This window comes from Elephas maximus, chromosome 9, assembly GCF_024166365.1.
Source record: "Elephas maximus indicus isolate mEleMax1 chromosome 9, mEleMax1 primary haplotype, whole genome shotgun sequence".
NCBI lineage: Eukaryota > Metazoa > Chordata > Mammalia > Proboscidea > Elephantidae > Elephas > Elephas maximus.
In genome coordinates this window covers 4,245,282-4,267,326 of record NC_064827.1, presented here as the reverse complement: position 1 = coordinate 4,267,326, position 22,045 = coordinate 4,245,282, and the positions used below count along the sequence as shown (strand labels likewise).

The following is a 22,045-nucleotide window of genomic DNA, read 5'->3' as shown; positions in this document are numbered from 1 at the left end:
TACCACAGCCCCCAGAACCCATAGGACGTGGCAAGACAGTGGCATTGCCCGATGGTCACTGTGTGCACGGGGTGACCCAGAGGTTCCAAAGACAGACCCTGGGGTTAAGAGACCTCACTGCCCTGTGACTGTTTGATCTTGTCATCTCTCTGAGGCTCACTTTCCCCACCGGTCAGTAGTCCATAGTGCCTGTTGTCCACGCGCTACCGGAGGATTCTGGGAGGGATTCGCCAGAGAATGATCCTTGGGGGAGCTCCTCTCCTGCTCAGTTGTGCTGCGAGGCCTCCCCCTGATGCAGGCCAGACAGACTGATCATCCCCCACAGCCAAGGGCACTGTCTAGGTCTGGGAGATGGCCTGAGCACTGGGCCTGGCTCCGGTGCCTGCCCAGTCAGTGGCTCTGTCCTGCCCCTGTGTGTGTCCACCCCAGCCCTAGCAGGAAGAAATCATTTTTAGAAGCGCAGCAGGGCCCACAGTGCAGTGGGAAGTGGGGGAGTGGGTTTGTTGTGGCTGGGATGACAGGCGACAGGGGCTGCTGCAAGGGGGAAGGCAGCCGCTGGGCCAGGCTGCCCTGGCGGGGGGGGGGGGGGGGGGGGCAGGCTTCCCTGGGGGGACCGAGTGGGGGGCTGTGCCTGGGGCTCCTGCGCCAAGTAGAGTGAGGTCCCCTCCCCCAGGACGTAACAATGATATCTATGGGTCTTCCTTCAGCCAGCCCTCTCTCTGCAATCTGTCCTGCTAACTCTGGGAGGCTGGCCCTGTTGCTCTCCCATTTCGTGGATGAGGCAAGTGAAGGCCAGAGGGTTACGAAGCTCACTGGAGGGCACGCCAGTAGGGGCGGTGCCCCAGGTGGTAAGGCTGTTTCCTCGAGGGCTCGGCTTATCTCCCCACAGTAGGGAAGGCAGCCCCAGGGTTGCCTTTTTCTCCATCAGCTCAGCTCAGACCTGGGGGGCCACTATTCAGCCTGTGTGCATGGTCTGCCCCTCCGCTCTCCAGCCGGAGTCTTTACACGTGAAACATGGGTTCTCGGGACGCAAGCCCCTGGGGTGGGCGAGGAGGCGCGCTGCGCTGGGCCTGGCACAGGGGAGGCTGGCGGGGTGGCTAGCTTACGCCCAAACCCCACTTCCAGTCCTGAGAGGCGGAGGAGGCCAAGCTGTCCCGGAGTGGAGTGCTTCCTTTCGTTTTTAAACAAACAAATCATGAATTAAAAAGTCAGTACGCAGAACTACCCAAGGTATAAAAATAGCCACCGGCCACAAACTCAATGCAAACACCAGCAGCTCCTCTCCATCCTCGTTCATGTGACAACGGGTCCATGCTGAGCTGCGGAGGGAACCCCTGCCCCATCAGAGGGCCGGTGGGTCCGTCCGTGGGCGCCGGGGGGCGTGGGGACAGGGATGGGGTGTCCGGGGCCTCTGCTTTCCCTTGGGCATGAAGGAGACTGTTGAAAACAGAAAACGGTGCCCGGCCCGGGAGGCCGCCCTTCGCGTCGGGCGCTTTGTCACTCCGCGAACTCAGGCTCCCCACTTGCCAAGCGGGTAGGGGTCGAGGGCCCGGGCCCGGGACCCCGCTCGGCGGCGGCCGGCGGCAGCAGGGCTTTGTGTGGCCGCAGCCAGGCCGCGGCGCGCTCGGCCCCTCGCCCGCTCTGTTCCGGCGGCCGGAGCCCCGCCCCGGCCCCGCCCCGCGCCTCCCGCCGCCCGGTCCCGGGAGCCGAGCCGCAAACTTGCGAGTTGCTGGTCGCGCGCACCGGGGCGCCGGCGGTCGCGGAGCGCGGGGCGGGCGCAGGCGGGCCGGGCTCTGGCGTCCAGGCTCCGGGTCCGAGCGGGCCGGGCCGAGGCGGCGGCGCTGCGCCGAGTCCCCGCCCGTCGCGGGCCCCCCGCCGCCCCCCCGCCGGCGCCGCAGCGGCGCGGTCGGCTCGGGGCGCGGGCGCGCGGCGGGGGCGCGCGGCGGGGGCGCGGCGCGCGCACGCGGAGTTTACATTGTTGGGCGACTTTTGCAACAACTCGCCGCGCTGCGGCCTCCGCGCGCCGCCCGCCGCCGCCGCCGGCTCCCCGCGCCTGGGCCCGGCCGGCCTCCGGGGCCGCCGCCTGGTCCCGCCGGCCGGGCATGAGCGAGCCGCAGCCATGGACACCAAGCATTTCCTGCCGCTCGGTGAGTGTCGCCGCGGGCGATCGCGGCGGGCGGACCCCGGACCCGCGCCCCTCCGCGAGGTGGCCGCGCCGGGCGGGGGCCGGGCCGGCAACTTTTCCGGCCGCGCGGCGTGGGGTGGGCGGCGGGCGGGCCGGAGCGGAGTTGTCGCGGGCTGGAGTGGGCGGCCTGGGGGTGGCAGGTTCACTCGGGACCAGGGGATCCCCCGTCCCCCCGACTCAATTCAGCCCGGGCCCCCCCGTCGGGCATCGCGCTCGGAGCACTCCCGCCGCCGGGGTGGCTGCCGCCTGCCCCGCGCCTCCCGGCCGGCCGCCCGCCCGCCCGCCGGCCCGCCCGCCGGGCACTTCCCTCCGGGCCGGCGGGCGTCCTGCTCCGGCCAGCGCGGGCCCGGCCAGCAGGAGGAGGAACTTCTGTCCTCGGAGCCTCCCCTGCGCCCTGGCCCCCGCGGGCCGCCTTGGGCCCTCGCTGGCCTCCGCAGCCACAGGCCCGGGCCCTGGCCCCTTGGGTGTGTATGCCCGCGGAGAAAACAGACCGGGACCCACCCCCCACCCCAGAGCCGCCCAAGCCGGGTGGGCAGGTCACCCAGGGGCCTGTAGGAACAGGACCATCTGATCTGGGAAGGCCCATCCCAGAAATGGGGCCCGCACTCCCACACCGGGGTGCTCCTTGGAGCTGAAGATACGTTTGGGAGGAGGACACACACAGGGATTGTATCCTAGCTGGCTGTCCTTCTCCCCTACTGCCCAGTGCCCACTGCCCCCAACTCCAGGCCCTCCTAGTTGGAGGAGGGGGCATGGCCCCACCGCACTGCCCTCCCCAGGGCTTCGGAGCCAGGGGAGGCGGGGAGTGGGGACTTTATAAACGAGCCTGGGAAGGATATTAATTTGGTGAAGGGGCTGCCGCCAGCCTGTCAGGCTGGGTGACAGATTCCTGCTGAATGGAAATTAAAACAGCTGATTATGAATGAAGGCCACAGCCCGTGGCCCCTCCGGCCTGCCCACCCCCTGCAGCTGGGGTGCAGTGTGGAAGAGGCCCCCTGGCCTAGGAGGCAAAGGACCAGAGCCAGCGTAGGGTTGCCCCACGGGATGTTGGGGAGAGGGTCTGAGGTCCCCAGGATCTGTTCAGGATAAGTGTGGAGGGGGCCTCCAAAGTTTGTCCTCCTGGAGGCAATTCACCCCGGAACTTTCTGTACTAATGGAGACCTCCTCACTGCAGCCCCCAAGGGTGGGCTCGCTTCCACCCATTTTGCAGATGAGAAAACTGGCTAGGAGGAAGTGTCTTGTCTGAGGTTCCAGGCTACAGAGTGGTGGATTTGGGGTTCGAACCCGCAGCTTGTGGGTGCCGGCGTCTGCATCAAGGAGAAAAGAAAGTTGAGTTGTTTGGAACCTACTGCTGCCAGCCTCACATGGGGGTGGCTGGGTCCCTGTGTGGGCATAGCCATCTCCTTCCCCCCATAAAAAGTCTGTGTGTGTGCACACCGTGTACACACACACACACTCTCTCACACACTCGGACTCAACTGGGCTTCCCCTGAAGATTCCCTTTGGGACAGCGTGCTCAGCTCTATCTCTTGGGCCCTTGTGATGTTGATCAGGGCCTGGCTGTACGCCGGCTGGGTGCTGGAATGGGACAGATGCCTGTCCTGACGCTGGAGGGACAGGGCTGGCTCTAGGAGCTGGTGCAGGCTGCTGCGTGGAGGGCAGGCCCAGGCCGCAGGGTGGCTGTGCCCAAGTGCCCAGGACAGGTGGGGCTGTGCCTCTGACCCAGTGCCCATGGGCCCCGGTAAGCACTCCCACCTTCTCCAGGCTCGAAGGCCTATGCTCACTCCCAACCCAACCCCGCCCGCCCGAGGCCTCCCAGGCAGCCCACGCCCCAGGCCTGAGCTCAAGTCATGGGCTCTGATTACATTTTATTTTTTTCTAAGCTTGTGACCAGCTCTGAAGTCCAGTGGAGTTGAAGGTTCTTTTAAGAGGCTACTTGCCTAAGCCCTTTTGTCAACACGGCCTAATCCTTTGTGGGGGGTGAGTGTCGGCACGCCGACTTGCCCAGGGCCCAGCTGGTGACCCACTGCAGATGTGGGGCTGCTGGAGGCCTCGACCGCCCCTTGCAGGTCGGCCCCTTCAAGGCCTCAGGCAGGAGGGCTTCCATGGCCTTGGCCGGCTGAGGCACCTTGCCCTCACTGCGACTCTCCCAGCTACCACCCACTGAGCGGCTCAGCGAGCCCAATGTACAGATCTGGAAGGAATTGAGGCCTGGTGGCTGCCCTGCTTCCTGCTCCACCGCCCAGAGTGGGCTATTGCTCCCGCACCGGCTGGGGGAAGGCCCCATCTGCTGGGCTGGCCAGCCTGCGCCTCAGAGTCCAAAGGTTCCAGGCCACACCAGACCCTCTCGGCTGTTGTGGCTGTCGGTCTGTGGGAGGATGGGTGGCCAGCAGCAAGGCCGGAGGCCTGCTGACCGCCCCACCGGGAGCTCTGGGGGCTCCTGGTAACATCAGAGCCCTCGGGACCCAAAATAGAGCACATTCCGGGGCCTCCCAAAATAACAGGGTCATGTGACTCGGAGGCAGGGCTTGGAGTCCAGCTTGGGCCTGACAAGGCAGTTCTCGTTTCTGCCCGGGCAGTGCCGACTGTTGGGCGTCTGTTTTGGTCAACTCCAAGGGGCTCTGTTTGTTGACTGAGGAAGCGTGAGGGTGAGAAAAACACCCTCAGATGCTGGCCTGGCCATGGCCTCGTTGCCTGCAGCCTGGGGCTGGCCGGCCGAGGTGCCTGGGCCGGAGTGGGCAGCCCTCAAGCCCTCTGTCCAGACATGGCTGGAGGAGCTGGGGCCCCAGCAAGGGCTGGCGGGTGTCTCAGAGCCCCTTGGGGTGTGTGGGGTGCAGGATTGGGTAAAGAGTCTGGTCGCGTGGGCCAGCTGCCTGGCCACTGGCAGTTCCTCCAGCTGTGCCTGTCCTTCAGGGCTTCGTCAGGGGGTCACTTCCTCCGGGGAGCACCCCCGCTAACACGCTGCCCCTCCTGCCCCGTTGGTGGTTCTGGTTGGTGGTCGTCTTGGTTCCGTCTCCTGGAAAGGGTGCTGTTGTGGAATTACGTGGCCCTCAGCGGCATAGAGGAGGTGTGCGGGAGGGGGTTCTGACTAGGAGAGGGCCCCTGGGGATCCAGTGGGACAGACTTCAGATGCGGGTGGCGTGGGCTGCCGCCTGGGAATTTCCCTTTCCAGATTGTGTGGGGTCTGGCCTCGGCTCCTTACACTCCAGGGCTGTGGCCTTGAATGGTGAGTTGAGCCGGTCTCTCGAGAGAAGAGAGCTCCTGTGCCTGGCTGTCCCCACAGGCTCAGGACAGAGGCCACCAAGCTGGCCCAGGGCCAGGCACCATCATCGAGGCTGGACCTTGCACGCCGAGACCTGCCCTGCTTCCCTTCTGTGCGGCGTGGATGCTCTCATTTGTAGCTGGTTTTGGTGGCCAGGGTTTCAGGTGGCCTATGAACTGGGCTGCTTCCATGGAGTGGCTGTTGGAAGGACAGGCATGGGGCTGGGGGCTGGATCTTTCCACCTAGGTTCTTTTGGCCAACTGAGCTCATAGGGAGCCTGGAGGCTGGGACTGGGGGAGGCGTCTGCTGGGGGTCGCCTTCCTCCAGACCTTTGTCTGGGCGCTCATCAGGCAAGTGGACTTGGCGGATGCCGGCCTGCTGGAGCATTTACATTTATAAGGAACAGCTCCGTCCTTCTCTCTCTCTCCCTTCTCCTGTCCACTCGGGCCCCTTTGTCACTTGTTCCCTCCCACCCACGCTCTCTGAATGACCCGGAGTCCCTGGGTGGGGGAAGGGGATACAGGACCTGCACCTTCCTGATTCGGCTGCCGGCTGTCCTATCCCAGCTGCCTCCGTGGCCTTGGCTGTCCATCTGTAAAATGGACTCACTCTGGTCCCTTCCGGTGTGTGGGGAGGCCACCTGTCTTGTGGGCGGCTGGGGTTCGTGGTGCTTCGTTCGTGGGGCGTGCCTCCAGACGGACGGAGCCGTGTGCTCCCTGTGCTTCCCAGCTGAGGTCAGGGTGGGTGCTGAGATTTCGAGCCAAAACGAGTGCTGGTGTTATATATGGGTGCGGGTGCAGGCACAAGAGCTGCCCACCACCCTCCGTTCCTTGGTATGAGGTGGTCACTCGCAGAGCCCTTCTTCGGTGCCTGTGAAAGCCCCGGGCCCCAGTGTCCTCTGACCCCACCTCCTCCAGCCCCTGCTTGGCACGGAGGTGGGGTGGCAGCGCTGCTGTATCCCCGAGGCCCAGTCCTGCCCCTCCTTGCCGTGGATACTCCCCCGGGACCCGCAGGAGGTGAGGGACAGGCGCTGGTACACCCAGCCGGGCGGGTGCGAGGTGTTCTGAGCAGTTGTGCCCCAGCGCCTCACAGACGGGGAAATTGCACCCTAGAGTTACAAAGCAATTGTCTAGCTCAGCAGCTGAATGAGCGTGAAATGGAGCAGAAAGCAGCAAAGTAAATTTGGCCCCAGCCGACGCAGGCAAGGGGGGGCTTGCACACGAGTGTGCAGGCTCTGGGTGTGCGCACACTTGCTTATGGACACGCGCACTCATGCCCATATACCCGATCACTACCTGCACACACACACGCACGTACACACACGCACGTGCACACACACATAGCACACTCACACATGCACACACATGCACGTGTACCTGCTCATACTTAATGCTCACCGCTCACACCGACACGTTCATACTCGGTGCGCACACACATGCACATGCGCGCGCACACACACACATGCTCCCATACTGGCACGCACACACTTGTACACGCTGATACACGTGCTCACATGCCTGCAGTAACACATGTACACACGCACACACAGCTTGCACATGTGCATCCTACACACGTGTATGAGGTCATGCATGCACACACGCACACACACAGACGTGCTCACGGGCACATACATGGCCTGCATGCACACATGTGCGCACACACACACACACAGACACACACAGCCCATGCACCACACCATGGTCTGGACATACCCAGTGCTCTGCCCCATGCCTTCCCAGCGTGTCTGGAACGAAGCCTGGACGAGTCCTCTGTGGATTGGCTCAGCCCCGAGGACACCTTTCATCCCCAGGGACCTCACTGAGCACCTCCTGGGCACCAGGCCTAGCTCCTGAGCCCTGTGGAGGTGGGGTGCGTGGAGGGTGGGCCCCAGGCTCCTTGCTGGGCTGAGGGAGGGAGGTTGCAACAGGTGGTTGCTGGGGAGGAGCTCTGCAGGTGGCAGGGAGGTGAGACAAAGGCCCTGCTGGTGGTGCAGGCAGGCAGGCCTGGGAAGTGGCTGGAGCAGCCAGGCCTGGGGAGCTGAGGCAGGAGAGGCCCGAGAGGCTGGGAGCTCTGCCTGCCGGCATCCCGCATCCGCATCCGTGTCGGAATCATGCCTCTGACCGCAGTGTAGAAGGGGGGTTGGAGATGGTGGGTGGGGCGCTGGATAGAGGAGGTGGGGAGACCCGTGGCGGGGATGGAGTAGCTTAGCTGTAGCCCTGTCTGGCCAGCTCACTTGTCCCAGAGGGGCCTTGGCTCCCTGACCTCGTCCAGTCCCAGATGATTGTACCAGCCCTCCGGTGCAGCAGGCTGGGCTGGAGCTCCCAACTGGAGTGGCTTCCTGGTTGGGGGCTAAGCTGGTCCCTGGGGTGCATAGGGGGCCCACTTTCCTTAGCCAGAGGCCCCTTGAGCAGGAGTGTGGGCCCCCCAGGCTCCTTGGCACACACCCTCTCACAGAGAGAGGCCGGCAGGTCTGCCCTGCCTGCCTTGGGGAGACACCCTGCACCCCACCCCCCGTTAACCCATCTCGGAGCTCAGGAATCTGAACAAACGGGCCACGTCTCCCCCCATCCTGGGCCCCGGATCTCTGTAGAAGGTGACAATGGGCAGTTCTGAGGTTGACTGGGCGAAGGTGCCGGGCCCACATCACCTGCCCAAGTGGGGGTGGGTGCGGGCATCCAATGGGCAGCAGGGCGCCAGGCCACTGTGGGCAGGGTGGGGCCCCCAAAAATCTTGGGCCATGGTGGGGACCTACCTTGGGGCTGGGGAAGGGGACAACGGAGCCCTTGAGGGTCCAGCAGGCAGTGCCTGACTGTAAGGCCACAAAGCTGGAGCTGCTGAGGGCCTCTGTGAGGAGCTGGGGTCTGCCCTGATTGAGATGGTTGCGTGTGTTGTTCACGGCTAGGCCTTTGGCTCTAAGCTGCTCTGAGTTGGCAGCTAGGGCTAGGGACTCAGAGGGGCCTGAGACCCTGCTTCTGGGGTGACACAGAGCCTGCCGCTGGCCCCCCTGTGTTCTGTTGGCCTGTCTGACAACGGTGATGTCCAGCTGGGCTTCTGTTTCCTTGCCCTGCCCTAGCACAGGGCTGATGGCAATGATCTCGGCAGAGGCTGGCCCCTGAGTCTGGAGCCTCCAGGGTAGCGGGCAGGCAGAGTGAGCTGGGCCCGGGCCAGGCGTGTGTCAAGCCTCCAGTGGCCGCAGGAAGCCCCGTGGAGTTCAAAGCTGGCTGGGTGAGGCTGTGGGGCTGTAATGAGGTTACTGATTCAACAGGCTTCCTGGTGCTGCCCAGGGCGAGGGAGGCCGGCAGCCGGGAGGGACCTGAGTGTCCCGTAATTGACCAATTTTGTGTAAGTGTCTGTGCTGGCCCAGGGCAGAGGTCAGGCGGTGACAGCCTAGTGGTAGAGCTGCTGCGCTCATGGCTCCTGGGGTATTCAGGGGTCTGAATTGACAGCCCTGGTGTTGCAGTGGTTAAGAGCTCGACCGCTAACCAAAAGGTGGGCAGTTCAAATCCACCAGCTGCTCCTTGGAAACCCTGTGGTGCAGTTCTCCTCTGTTTTCTAGGGTCGCTATGAGTTGAAATTGACTCAAGGGCAGTGGGTTTGGTGTTTGCTTTGGTACCAGGCCCCTTGCAGGTAGGCGCCCCTGCAGTGTGCTCATGCTGCGGTCTCTGCCTAGAAAGGCTGTACTCCAGCGCGCCCCCACCATCCTCTGCACCTGTCCGTAGTCTCGGATCCATGGCCACGGCCGCGGCCATGTCCTTCCGGGAGGCTGCTGTCCGACTGTCCCCGGTGGTCCCACATCCCCCTTTGTGCACAGTGTAGAGCATGGTGTTGTGGGGTGTGTGGGGATTCAGTGACTTGGAGCCGTGGTGGGCTTTGGGGCCGTCCTGGAGGAGCAGAGGTCGGTGGGTGTGCCTGCGGGGCCCCACCTTCTCTTGTTTCTGGGGCCCCTTTGGGCAGGGCCTAGGAGCAGAGCGCCAGACCCAGGTGCTGCTCAGTTAGGGAATGGGACAGGGGTGACTGTAGCTCTGTCGGTGGCCAGGCGGGTGCTGGTGTGTGCACACTTTAGAGGTGAGGACCAGGTGAGGAGAGGTGTCCCCAGGGACAGGCTGGCGAGGAGCAGCCCTGAGCTCAGCAAGGCTGGTGCGCCTTGGGCCTCTGCTTCCTGCTGGTGAGGTGCTCATCGGGAGAGCTGGAGGATCTTTTCAGCCCTCCTGGTGCCCAGCTTCATGGGGTCGAGCGATTGTCCAGGTGGCATTGGGCTGGACTCATCCGAGCCTCGCTGCTGCTCCTGGGGAGGAGATTTTACATTTGTGCTCTGGAGAGGGGGCTCGGGGGTATCCCCTGAGCTGCCTGCTCCTGTCCCACTCAGGCAGGTGGGTGAGCTGGCAGGTGGGCAGGCGGGCGGGAGGGTGGGCAGGCAGGCAGGCAGGCATGCCAGTGACCATCCACTTCTGCCCTTGCCAAGTGCAGCTGAGGGCCAGGTGCCGGGCTGGTCGAGGTCTGCTGTCTGAGTAGCTTGCTGTGTGGCCCCGGCAGGCCGCTTCCTCTCTTTGGGCCTCAATTTCCCTGGGCCTTTTTTGGCTCTCAGAGGTGTCTGCCTTTCCCTCTAGTGCCCTGGCCTTTTCGATTGGGGTGGTGACTGCCAGTGGTACACTGGACTGGGACAAGCTTCCCAGGAAATGCCTCTGTGCCCTCCCATGGCTACAGGGTCCATGGGGGCTGGGAAGCCATGCTCTGAGCCGGCCAGGGTGGGGTGTATGGCCACTTCAGTGGGCCTGGCTCTGGTTAGAACTGGGAGTGCTGTGGCCAGCTGCATGTGGGCTGAGGGGTGTCTTATGGGACATAGTGGACCTTGAGAATGGGGGTGGGGTGGGCAGAGCAGGCAACAGTGGGCTGTAGCTGAGTGGGGTCAGTCCCAGAGCTAGCTACCATTACAACCTAGCCAGTCTAGCCCCTTCTCTGCCACTTGCCCTTCCTGGAGTGCTCCGTGGCTCCCCAGTGCCCCCAGCATGAAGGCCAGGGTCCTGCCTAGTGTCCTGTCGCCCTGCAGCCCCCACCTCACTGCCCCCTTCCCCCAGCTTTCTCACGTCTAAAACTTGTTGGTGAGAGAGGCCACCTGTGTGACTGTGAGTACGAGCTCTGGGTCGGGGTCTTCACCTGCGTGGGCCCCAGTTGCCTCACCTGTAAATCGGGGGTCTGGTGGGGTCGGCCTTGTACAAAGGCTTCCTGCAGTAATCCGTGTGGGGCCTTAGCACGTGGCCAGCTTGCACGGCTTGGGGGTTCTGCTTTTAATTGTTTCAGATCTTTGGGGAGGACCTACAATGTGCCAGGCACCCACTGCTGCTGGGGGCTGGCCCGAATGTCTTGTTCCAACCTCAGGGCACTCTTAGCCTGTTGGGGAAGCTGCAGGTGACCAGGGCTGCTCCTCAGAGCGAGGGTGTATCAGAGGCAGGGGGTGTTTGGAAGCTCAAAGCAAGGAGGTGTAACTGCCTGGGAGTCAAAGGAGGTGATGTTGTAGTTGGGTTTTGAGGGATGAACAGAAGTGTGTTGGGTTGGATGTGGAAAGAGAATCAAGTAGAGAGAATGAGTGGACTGTCTTCAGGGAGTTCTGGCCGCAGTCAAGTGTATGGGGAGGGGATGCTCCAGGTGGGCACGGGGTGGGGTTCCTTCCTGGAGGGTTTAGAATCACTGGCTGCCGTGGCCAGGCTCCTGTGGCTTGCCCCTTTTTTGCTGGGCTACAGGTCTGGACTAGTGGGGACGTGTGAGCAGAAGCTGGGTTCAGCTGACCTGGGAGTGATTAACCCTGTGAGGGCTGAGGCTGTGAGTGGGCCTGCCTGTGACGTGGCGGCCCCAGCTCCTCTGAGCCAGTCCTGGAATGCCTGGTCTGGAGTGTGGGTGACCCTGCCTGGGCTGGTACAACAGCTCAGGGCCCCTGCTGCTGGGGTGGATGCACTGTTGGGTGACTTTCTGGGTAGAACCGCTGAGATTTCAGTATGGATTACACCTCAACATAAAGAAAACAAAAATCCTCACAACTGGACCAGTAAGCAAAATCCCTTGTGTCCCTGGTCCTGCCATGGTCTTGCCTCACCCTCCGTGGGCTGTTCACTTCCCCAGGAGCCTCCTTTGTATGCGCTGTGCTGATCCCTCACTGTCCTCTCCTCCTGGACTGGGGAAACAGCCCCGGCAGGGACCAGAGTCCATGGGGTGGTGCCACCACCCCACCCCACCCCCGGTTGGTGGACTTACCACCCAGGATCAAGGTCGGGGAGGAGGGCTGGGAGGGGGGCCGGGAGGGGGGCCTTAGTCACCGTTGCCCAGCCCTCGGGGCCTAGACGGTGGGGAGGCGGCCTAGGCCCTGGGGCGGGTGGTGCATCCTGGGTCCTAGTGGAGGACTGACTCCAGGAGGGGGTCTGGATCTTCCCTCTCCCCTCTCCTCCATCCCGAGTATTCACCTCATAAGGTGGGTCCCCGCAAGACTGTGCCCAGTAGCTCTGTCCTGGCTCTGCCACGTGGACTATGTGACTTTGGTGAGTTACTTCCTCTCGTTATCTTGGTTTCCTTGTTTGTGGAATGGAAGGTGGACATTGGACCTGGCTGGAGGTGGGAAGTGCAGCAGACTCGACCTGCAGCGATTCCCAGCACAGGGCCCAGGTGCCCCTCCCCCTGTAATCAGTGGCTGCAGGCTCCCAGGCCTTGTTTACTGCTGGCTCCCCAGCTCCAGGGAGCTCAGGCCCATAAGCAGAGTAAATGAATGCCCCCTTCTGACCACCCCCCTCCCCGCCCCTCAACTGCAGCAGTGCTGTGAAAGGTGGGCCTGTCCCTTGCAAAATTGACTTTGAAGTTATTATCATCCTTGAATTACCCTTCTTCAGGACCCCTCCTGATTTCAGAGGGCAGGGAAGTTCTGCTGTGTGTCTACTGGATGCTGACTACTGTGGGCCTGGACCCTGCCCTAAAGGAGTCCCTGGCCCAGCCCTCGCAGCTGGGGGCCCTGGGGTCCTCGGAGGGGGCTCCCATCTGAGGCTGAGAGCCCCGTCTGGCAGAGCCCCCACTGTAGGTGGGCCCTTGGTTTAGATGTGAACCTGGGTGAACCTGGGATTTCCCTGGCACTCAGGAAGGACTGATGCCTTTGAATTGTGTTGTTGGTGAAGAATATTGAATATACCATGGACTTTTGGGATACACTAAAAAAAAAAAAATCCCACCTGAATTTAGAGACCATCTGAAGAATAGATTTGATGCACGGAACTCTAGTGACCGCAGACCAGACGAGTTGTGGAATGACATCAAGGACATCATCTATGAAGAAAGCAAGAGGTCACTGAAAAGACAGGAAAGAAAGAAAAGACCAAGATGGATGTCAGAGGAGACTCTGCAACTTGCCCTTGAGCGTCGAGCAGCTAAAGCAAAAGAATTGATGAAGTAAAAGAACTGAACAGAAAATATCAAAGGGCCTCTCGAGAAGACAAAGTAAAGTATTATAATGACATGTGCAAAGAGCTGGAGATGGAAAACCAAAAGGGAAGAACACGCTCGGCGTTTCTCAAGGTGAAAGACCTGAAGGAAAAATTCAAGCCTCAAGTTGCAATAGTGAAGGATTCCATGGGGAAAATATTAAATGACACAGGAAGCATCAAAAGAAGATGGAAGGAATACACAGAGTCATTATATCATAAAGAATTAGTAGATGTTCAACTATTTCAAGAGGTGGCATATGATCAGGAACCGATGGTACGGAAGGAAGAAGTCCAAGCTGCTCTGAAGGCATTGGCGAAAAACAAGGCTCCAGGAATTGATGGAATATCAACTGAGATGTTTCAACAAATGGATGTAGCGCTGGCGGTGCTCACTCGTCTATGCCAAGAAATATGGGAGACAGCTTCCTGGCCAACTGACTGGAAGAGATCCATATTTATGCCTATTCCCAAGAACGGTGATCCAACCGAATGTGGAAATTATAGAACGATATCATTAATACCACACGCAAGCAAAATTTTGCTGAAGATCATTCAAAAACGGCTGCAGCAGTATATTGACAGGGAACTGCCAGAAATTCAGGCTGGTTTCAGAAGAGGACGTGGAACCAGGGATATCATTGCTGATGTCCGATGGGTCCTGGCTGAAAGCAGAGGATACCAGAAGGATGTTTACCTGTGTTTTATTGATTATGCAAAGGCATTCGACTGTGTGGATTATAACAAACTATGGATAACACTGCAAAGAATGGGAATTCCAGAACACTTAATTGTGCTCCTGAGGAACCTTTACATAGATCAAGAAGCAGTTGTTCATACAGAGCAAGGGGATACTGATTGGTTTAAAGTCAGAAAAGGTGTGCATCAGGGTTGTATTCTTTCACCATACCTATTTAATCTGTATGCTGAACAAATAATATGAGAAGCTGGACTATATGAAGAAGAACGGGGCATCAGGATTGGAGGAAGACTCATTAACAACCTGCATTATGCAGATGACACAACCTTGCTTGCTGGAAGTGAAGAGGAATTGAAGCACTTACTAATGAAGATCAAAGACCACAGCCTTCAGCATGGTTTACACCTCAACATAAAGGAAACAAAAATCCTCACAACTGCACCAATGAGCAACATCATGATAAACGGAGAAAAGATTGAAGTTGTCAAGGATTTCATTTTACTTGGATCCACAATCAACAGCCACGGAAGCAGCAGTCAAGAAATCAAAAGACGCATTGCATTGGGCAAATCTGCTGCAAAGGACGTCTTCACAGTGTTGAAGAACAAAGATGTCACCCTGAAGACTAAGGTGTGCCTGACCCAAGCCATGGTATTTTCAGTCGCATCATATGCATGTGAAAGCTGGACAATGAATAAGGAAGACGGAAGAAGAGTTGACGCCTTTGAATTGTGGTGTTGGCGAAGAATATTGAATATACCGTGGACTGCCAAAAGAACGAACAAATCTGTCTTGGAAGAAGTACGGCTAGAATGTTCCTTAGAGGCAAGGATGGCGAGACTGGGTCTTACATACTTTGGACATGTTGTCAGGAGGGATCAGTCCCTGGAGAAGGACATCATGCTTGGCAAAGTACAGAGTCAGCGGAAAAGAGGAAGACCCTCAACAAGGTGGACTGACACAGTGGCTGCAACAATGAGCTCAAGCATAACAACGATTGTTAAGGACGGAGCAGGACCTGGCAGTGTTTCGTTCTGTTGTGCACAGGGTCGCTATGAGTCGGAACTGACTCAATGGCACCTAACAACAACAACAACCATGGACTGCCTGAAGAATGAACAAGTCTGTGTTATAAGAAGTACAGCCAGGATGCTCCTTGGAGGCAAGGATGGAGAGACTACATCTCACATACTCTGGACATGTTATCAGGAGGGACCAGTCCCTGGATAATGGTATCGTGCTTGGTAAAGTAGAGGGTCAACGAGAAAGAGGAAGACCCTTGAGAAGATGGACTGACACAGTGGCTACAACAGTGGGCTCAAGCATGACAACGATTGTGAGGATGGTGCAGGACCGGGCGGTGTTTCATTCTGTTCTGCGTGGGGTCACTGTGAGTCAGAACCGACTTGACGGCACCTAACAACAACATCAAGGGTCCTCGGTTCAGAGAGGGGCCACCTTCAGGCCCCGAGTGGCCCCCCTGGCTGGACTTGTTTCCTCTTGCTGCTGTGTACATCGTGGTAGATCAGGACCAAGAGGTTCCGAGCAGACCTCCTGCGTACCTGCCATCCATCTGTCCATCTGACCCACCACGTGTGCACGTCCGTCTGGTCCTGACCGGCTACTGGGGAGGCAGACTAAGTGGGGCCCAGCTTCACAGAGTGGTGAGCAAGGTGCCTGGGGTTGGACAGACTGGGATGGAGGCCCAGGCTGCCACTTGCCATCTGCGTGACCTTGGACAAGATGTTTTTAAACCTCCCTGGGCCTCAGTGTTGTTATCTGTAGAGTGAGGCTATCCGTTTCCCATAGGGGGTGAAGCAGGCAGGCTTAAACAAGAGAATATAAGGGCACCTCACCCATAGTGAGCATGGGAAGGAAGGCTGACTAGTGACATCATCCCTGCCCCTGTCTGGTGTCGGTGACAGCGTAAGTGTGGTGTCAGGAGGCATTGGGAGCACAGAGGAAGTTTTTCTAGCTCTCTCTAGTCTGCAGTGGGCTGGGGATGTCTGAGTTGGGTTGTGAAGGATATGTAGGAGTTCACCTGGGAGAAGTCAGCATCCTCAGACTTGTGTCTCAGCTGTGCATCTTCAGAGCCTGGAAGGCAGAGCTCTCAAGTCCAAAGTCCTCTTGCCCCGCACAGAGTTGTGTGCCTTCCCCTGGGCGGGACAACCCCTGACTCCCAGGTACCCCTGTTGCTCAAAGCCTGTAGCAGCTGTGTTCCTGACCATATCTGAAGTGGGGCGGTTGCAGAACTTGACCCTAAGAGAAACACAGCAGTGGGTCTCGTTCAGCTCAGCCACTTTTGTTGTGCACCGCTGCGTGCTGACCCAGGAAGGTGCCAGGAGATGAGGGGCGAGGCTTAAGAAGTGCCCACTTTGCCAGAAGCTGCTTTAGGCCAGCCATCTGGGCTGGTGGTCCAGGGGGAGGGAGGGCAGTGGGTAGCATGAGGAGTGAGGCAGGAAGAGGGGCAGAGTGGGGACATAGGGATGGTGGGACTGGTCCACAGGTTTGTAGAGGAGCTCCTATCACAGGACCACCAGGGAAAGGGCATCTGGAGTGTCTGAGGAGGAGTGGGGGGCTGTGAGGCTGGAGCCTACCGCAGGAGGCTGAGGTCTCCTACTCCGAGGGGCTGGAGCCATCAGAGGGTCTGGCCTGGGAGGGTGTGTTGGACCTGCTTGGGAGGCTCTGCTGCCGAAGATGAAGTGGCTTTGGAGGGCAGGGTGGGAGTCCAGACTAGAAGTGGGGGCAATGGATTGGAGTGGGGGTGATATGGTGAGGGGTGTCCAGAGCCTTGCACTAAATTGGGGAAAACTGTGGAGGGAGCGGGTTTGAGGACAGTCAGGACCTGGGTTTGGGACGGGGTGAATCTGAGCTGCATCTGGTACCCACAGGGAAAGGCCAGTGGGCAGAGCCTGAGAAAGAGGCGGGGTCCTCTGGACTGGATTACGTGGGTTGGGGGTGTCTACTCAGGGATGGGACCCAGAGGGACGGAGACCAGGAGGGGGCTCTGGGGGCTTTCTCTCACCCGATCTCTCAGCCCTGGCTCATACTGCTGGGTGGGTTATGTCCCCTGCCCTGGTGGATGGTGACCCCGAGCACAGCGGGAAGTGTGCGCCTGGCCGCAGAGAAGGCGGGAAGAAGACCCTGGTCTCCTGGGGGCCCTTGACCTGCACCCTGAGGAGGGGGTGGCCCCTCTACTGTGGGGTGGGCGGCTATGAGACCCTTCATTGGCTCTGGCGGGCGCTGCAGATTGTCCCCTGTGCGTCCTCCGGCCCCACCAGCTGCTCCGTGATACTTCTGGGAGGGAGGATCCTGCCCCCTGCTGCAGCAAGGGGCTCCAGGTGGTAGCATGTCCCATCACCAGTGTGTCTGCTGTGATCGGGCCCACGCAGGACTGCTCCTTGGTGGTTATAGCTTGCCTGGCCCTGTGGCAGGGTGATGAGCTGGACCTGGGAGCGGGTGGCTTAGGGTATGGCATTGGGCTCCTTTGGCCTGGCTGGGGCAGCTCAGTGCCCACATCTGCACATGGGACCATGCTGGCCTGCCCCTGGGCAGGCGGCTTGGGGGCCCAGGACACTGCGTGTCCTCATAGTTCAGCTTCCGGCCTCCTCTGGGGCTCACTCCTCAGACTGGGAGGGGAATAGGTGTGTGGTCCCTCAGCCTGGGACCAGCCTCCTCTAGACCTATGCCATCTCCGCCGACGTGTTCTTGGCTGCCCTCAGCAGGCGAGGGCCGTGGTCTATAAAAAAAGAATGCTTTTGGAATTTACGGGCCTCCTCGTGCCTGGGGCGTGATCCCATCCAGTGGCTGCAGGACGTGTGGATGCTCTCAGTCCAGAATGGTCGGCTCCCAGCCCAGGTGAGGCACCTGGCCCCTCTGGCCCAGGCCAGTGCCCCAGGTCGCAGGGTCATCAACTGCAGGCAGCGCCTGCCCCCACTGCCATCGCTGGCCTCGTTACACGGGGAAGCTGCAGGCTCGCCTATCAGCAGTAGGCAATCTGGGCACTGAGCTCCCTGCCTGAAGCCGCCTGTGTGCCTTGTCTGCTGGTGAGCAGTAACTGTCTTGGTGCTGGTCAGGGCAGTGCCCTCGTGCCTGCTGGCGGGTGGAGTGCCTTCAGGATCCCGAGCTGGCCCTGGACGGGGCTGATAAGCTGTGGAGCTCCTTATTGGAGCCTTCCCCCCGCCTCCTGCCATCACGGAGGCTGGACCGCTTGTTCCACCCAACTCAGGGGCATGTGGGGCCAGGGGCCTGTCATGGCTTCAGGGAGCCAGCAGACCTCCGCGGGGCTCAGGGGGTTCAGGGGACCTCAGAGTGGACGGAGCCCTCCAGGACTGCAGAGATGGCCGCCCTGAGTCTCCCCCGTCCCCTGCTGACCCCTGCCCCTCTTGGCAGCCGGCTTGCCTACCACCCTCCCTCCCCATTTCCCTGGCCGCCTTCTGAGAACAAGGAGGTGATTGTTGTCACCATCATTGTCTCGCTCTGGACTCCCCTGCTGGGCTCGCAGCCCACGCCAGCCAGCAGCCTGGGGACTCTGGCCTACCGAGATCTGGGTCACCCACCCCCGGACCCAGTGTCTGGGTGGGTCCTGTGGAGGCACACCCTGTGGGTTGGGCCTGGAGCCCCAGCTCTGTCCTTGTGTCTTCCTCCCTGCCATTTGTCCCTTGTCCGTGGGACCCCACCTCGTGCTCACTGGTCCCTTTGCAGAGTCAGTGGGCTGGAGGGCACTCGGCAGAAAGACTGAGACCGCTGTGGTCTTGGGCTCTGTCCCTCCTTCCCTCCCTGGCTGCCTTCCTCAGGTACCTGGTGCCAGGCCCACATGGAGTGAAGGGACAGGCCAGTGTGCTCCCGCCACCGGGTTCTGAAGCTAGAGTGTGTGCCTGTGAGCGTGTGTCTCTGTGAGCGCCTGTGCACGTTTGTGTGGGTGTGTGTCTGTGTGCCCTCTGACCCCCACCCCTGCTGTCCAGGTTTGAGATTAGTCCTCACAGCCTGTGTGGCCTGGCTCCCTCAATTAGTGAAGGGCCCCAGGCAGAGAGGGGAAAGCCCTGGAGCTTGTGTGTGTGCGCATCCAAGGGAGTGCAGGAAGGTCAGTGTGTGTGTGTGTGTGCGTGCACGCAGGGGAGTCCAGGCAGGTCTGTGTGTGTGTGTGTGTGTGCAGGGGAGTCCAGGCAGGTCAGTGTGTGTGTGTGGGTGTGTGTACACATGGGAGTGCAGGCAGGTCATTGTGTGTGTGTGTATAGGGGAGTCCAGGCAGGTCAGAGTGTGTGTGTGTGTATAGGGGAGTTCAGGCAGGTCATTGTGTGTGTGTGTATAGGGGAGTCCAGGCAGGTCAGAGTGTGTGTGTGTGTGTGTATAGGGGAGTCCAGGCAGGTCAGAGTGTGTATGTATGTGTGTACTCAGGGGAGTGCAGGCAGGTCATTGTGTGTGTGTGTGTGTGTGTGTGTGTGTGTACAGGGGAGTTCAGGCAGGACAAAGGCTCGGTGTAAGAAAAGCAGCAGAGAAGGGTCAGTGTTGGCTGCAGTGCTCGACTTCCTGCTGAGTCCAGGAGGACCAAGAGTCATAGAGGCTGAGAGCAGGCGTGTGTTTTGGAAAGACCTCTGTCTGGAGAGGCTGGCTTGGGGCAGCCTGGTGCTGGGTCAGACCAGCGATAACACCCTAGAGCTCTCTGGCCGTCCCTCAGAGCCCACCCAAGTCCCTAGGGATAGGTGAGGGGATGCTGAATGTTTGACTCAGTAGAGGGACTGGAGAGGCCCAGGGGAGATGAGAGGCACTGAAATCAGACAGCATGGGCCCCTGGGTGCATGTACATGGCAAGTGTCTCCCTGTTCCCAGGCTCAGACTGGGTAGACATCATTAATCAACTGCAGCACTCAGATTACCTTTCAGCAGGTGCCCTGAGCAGACTCTACCTATTGATAAACGTTGAGCCACGTGTCAATCTGCAACAGGTGCCTTAGAGAATGAAGCCGGTAGTGGAGAAAGACCACCACGGAGGATGGGGAGGTGTGTGGCTGCACCCTGGCCCTCCAGCTGGGGCAGATGGGCTCCAGGAGCAGGGAGTCTCTCTTCTGTGGAGGTCTGTGCCCTGGGAGATTGAGGTGGTCCTGAAGCAGGGTCAGTCATGCACACTAGCACGAATGAGCCTAGCCTGAACCCGGAAAGGCCTAACAGGAGAGGATAGGAGGGAAGGCTTCATCTAATTGTGCAGATGGGGAAGTTGAGGTCTGAAGGGCACACAGCTAGTTGGGGCGATTTGGGAGTCAGGCTTGGTCTCTGGGCTCTAAGTCTGGTGCTCTGCCTCCTGATTTCTCATCTTTGGGGGAGCGGAGTGAGTGTGTGGACAGGAGGGCCGTGGAGAGGAGCCCAGCAGACAGACGTGGGTGCTAGGCTGGAATGGGGGCCCTTATCAGCCCCCGCTGGAGGGTCTTCAGTGGGGAAGATAGTGTCCCTGGAGTGGGTGGTGGCATAGTGCCGCACGCCCGCCATGCCCTCACTCTTTCTCGCTGTTGAGGAAACCGAGGCACAGAGGCCCTCTGTCCCTTGCTTGAGGTCCCACAGCTGGTTAGCGGCACAGGCAGGATTCGAACCCAGGCTCTTGGGGCTTTTCATTGAGAGGCTTCCTCCCATGCCTGGTGGCAGCTGGGGGAGGGGAGACACCCCTTGCTGGGAACGGACTGCAGCCCAGCCACCCTGCTGGCCAGGGAGATGCCTTGTTTCCTACACAAACATCCCCGCCTGCTGCAGTGTTTGTATTTTTATTTCCTATTTTTACTTCCCTGTTGGTTCCTTTTAGCAACTTTGGTTAGATAGGCCCCAGCCCTCCCATCTCCACCCAGCTGCCTGGCCGCGCACGAGGTCTCGGAGATGCGCGGCGTGGCGTCCTGGGGATGGGGATGGCTGGCATGCAGCCGGTGATGGGGAGCTCACTCCCTCCTGGGTAGTTGTGAAGGGCAGCCCCTCCTCATCCTCTGGGAGCATTCTGGGACCAGCCAAGGGGAGCGGGAGGAGGTGGTGGGGGGTGGGGGGCCATGGACAGTGACTCAGTTTCCTCACACCTGGTTCTTGGTGGAGAATGAGCACTGGGGTGGCTGTGACGAGGAGAGAGGATGACGGTGTGGGTGTGGGTGCTGGGTGGGGTGGGCCATGGACCTGTGGGTAAATAAATACACAGCGTTCATGCCTCGGACTGGCTGGGCAGGTGCTACGGGGCAGGGCTAGGCTTGTTCAAACCTTGTCCACTGCTGGCTCTGGCTCGACCTGCTGAGGGGCTGGCCACCATCTGCAGGGCCATTGAAGCCTACCGGGGTGGGGGTTGTTGGGAGAGCCTGCCCAGCCCAGGGTCTGCCCTTGGTGGGTGCTGCTGAGTGTGCGGGGCATGGAGACCCCACAGTGGGGGAGTGTCTCCTGAGGGCTCTTGGCCTGGCCTGGGGGGTCCTTGTTTGTGACGTGATCACAACCCAGGCCGTGTGTGGCATTTGGCCTGGAATGGGGTGTTGGACTGTGAGATCCAGGCTGGAGAAAGCTGCAGCCTGCTGTGGGCCTTGGGATCCAAGGGGTGGGCTTCAGGCCCAGGACTGAAAGCTGAGCACCCTTGAAGCCGGACCTGTACCCAGCCTGCTGCCCTTACCAGCCCTAGGGGAGGTTTTTGCCCCATCAGCAGCTGAGGAACAGGTTCAGCGAGGTGCAGCCAGACTCCAAGGTTACAAGCTGATGGGTGGTGGTGGGGCCAACCCCTCTTTTCCAGTAACTTCACTGTGAATAACCCTGCTTTTGCAGACAAGGAAACTGAGGCACAGGGAGCTGGAATAACTTTGCCAAAGCAGCACAGGGGCCCGGGCCAAGAGCCTGAGCTCCTGACCACTGTATTCTGCTACCTTTTCCAGGTTTGCAGTTGTTACAGCAAAGGGGAGCATGCTTCCTGCCCAGGCAATCCCAGCAGGCTTCCTGGAGCAGGTGGCATTGCTCTGGGCCTTGGTTGTTGTTGTTGTTGTTAGGTGCTATCAAGTTGGTTCTGACTCATAGGGACCCTATACACAACAGAACGAAACACTGCCTGGTTCTGCTCCATCCTTAACAATCGTTGTTATGCTTGAGCTCATTGTTGCAGCCACTGTGTCAATCCACCTCGTTCAGGGTCTTCCTCTTTTCCGCTGACTCTGTACTTTGCCAAGCATGATGTCCTTCTCCAGGGACTGATCCCTCCTGACAACATGTCCAAAGTATGTAAGACCCAGTCTCGCCATCCTTGCCTCTAAGGAGCATTCTGGTTGTACTTCTTCTGAGAGAGATTTGTTCATTCTTTTGGCAGTCCATGGTATATTCAATACTCTTCGCCAACACCACAATTCAAAGGCGTCAACTCTTCTTCCGTCTTCCTTATTCATTGTCCAGCATATGATGTGATCGAAAATACCATGGCTTGGGTCAGGCACACCTTAGTCTTCAGG

At 59.8% G+C, this 22,045-nt stretch overlaps 1 protein-coding gene across 1 annotated transcript in view; it reads left to right on the top strand.

The window, feature by feature from the left end:
- The first annotated feature begins 2,017 nt into the window (after positions 1 to 2,017).
- Positions 2,018 to 22,045, top strand: part of RXRA (retinoid X receptor alpha) — a 106,865-nt gene continuing 86,837 nt past the window's right edge. Inside the window, exon 1 of the mRNA XM_049896367.1 lies at positions 2,018 to 2,147. Within this exon, the coding sequence (XP_049752324.1) occupies positions 2,120 to 2,147 (28 nt within the window). The 5' untranslated portion in view covers positions 2,018 to 2,119. The remainder of the gene's footprint in view (positions 2,148 to 22,045) is intronic.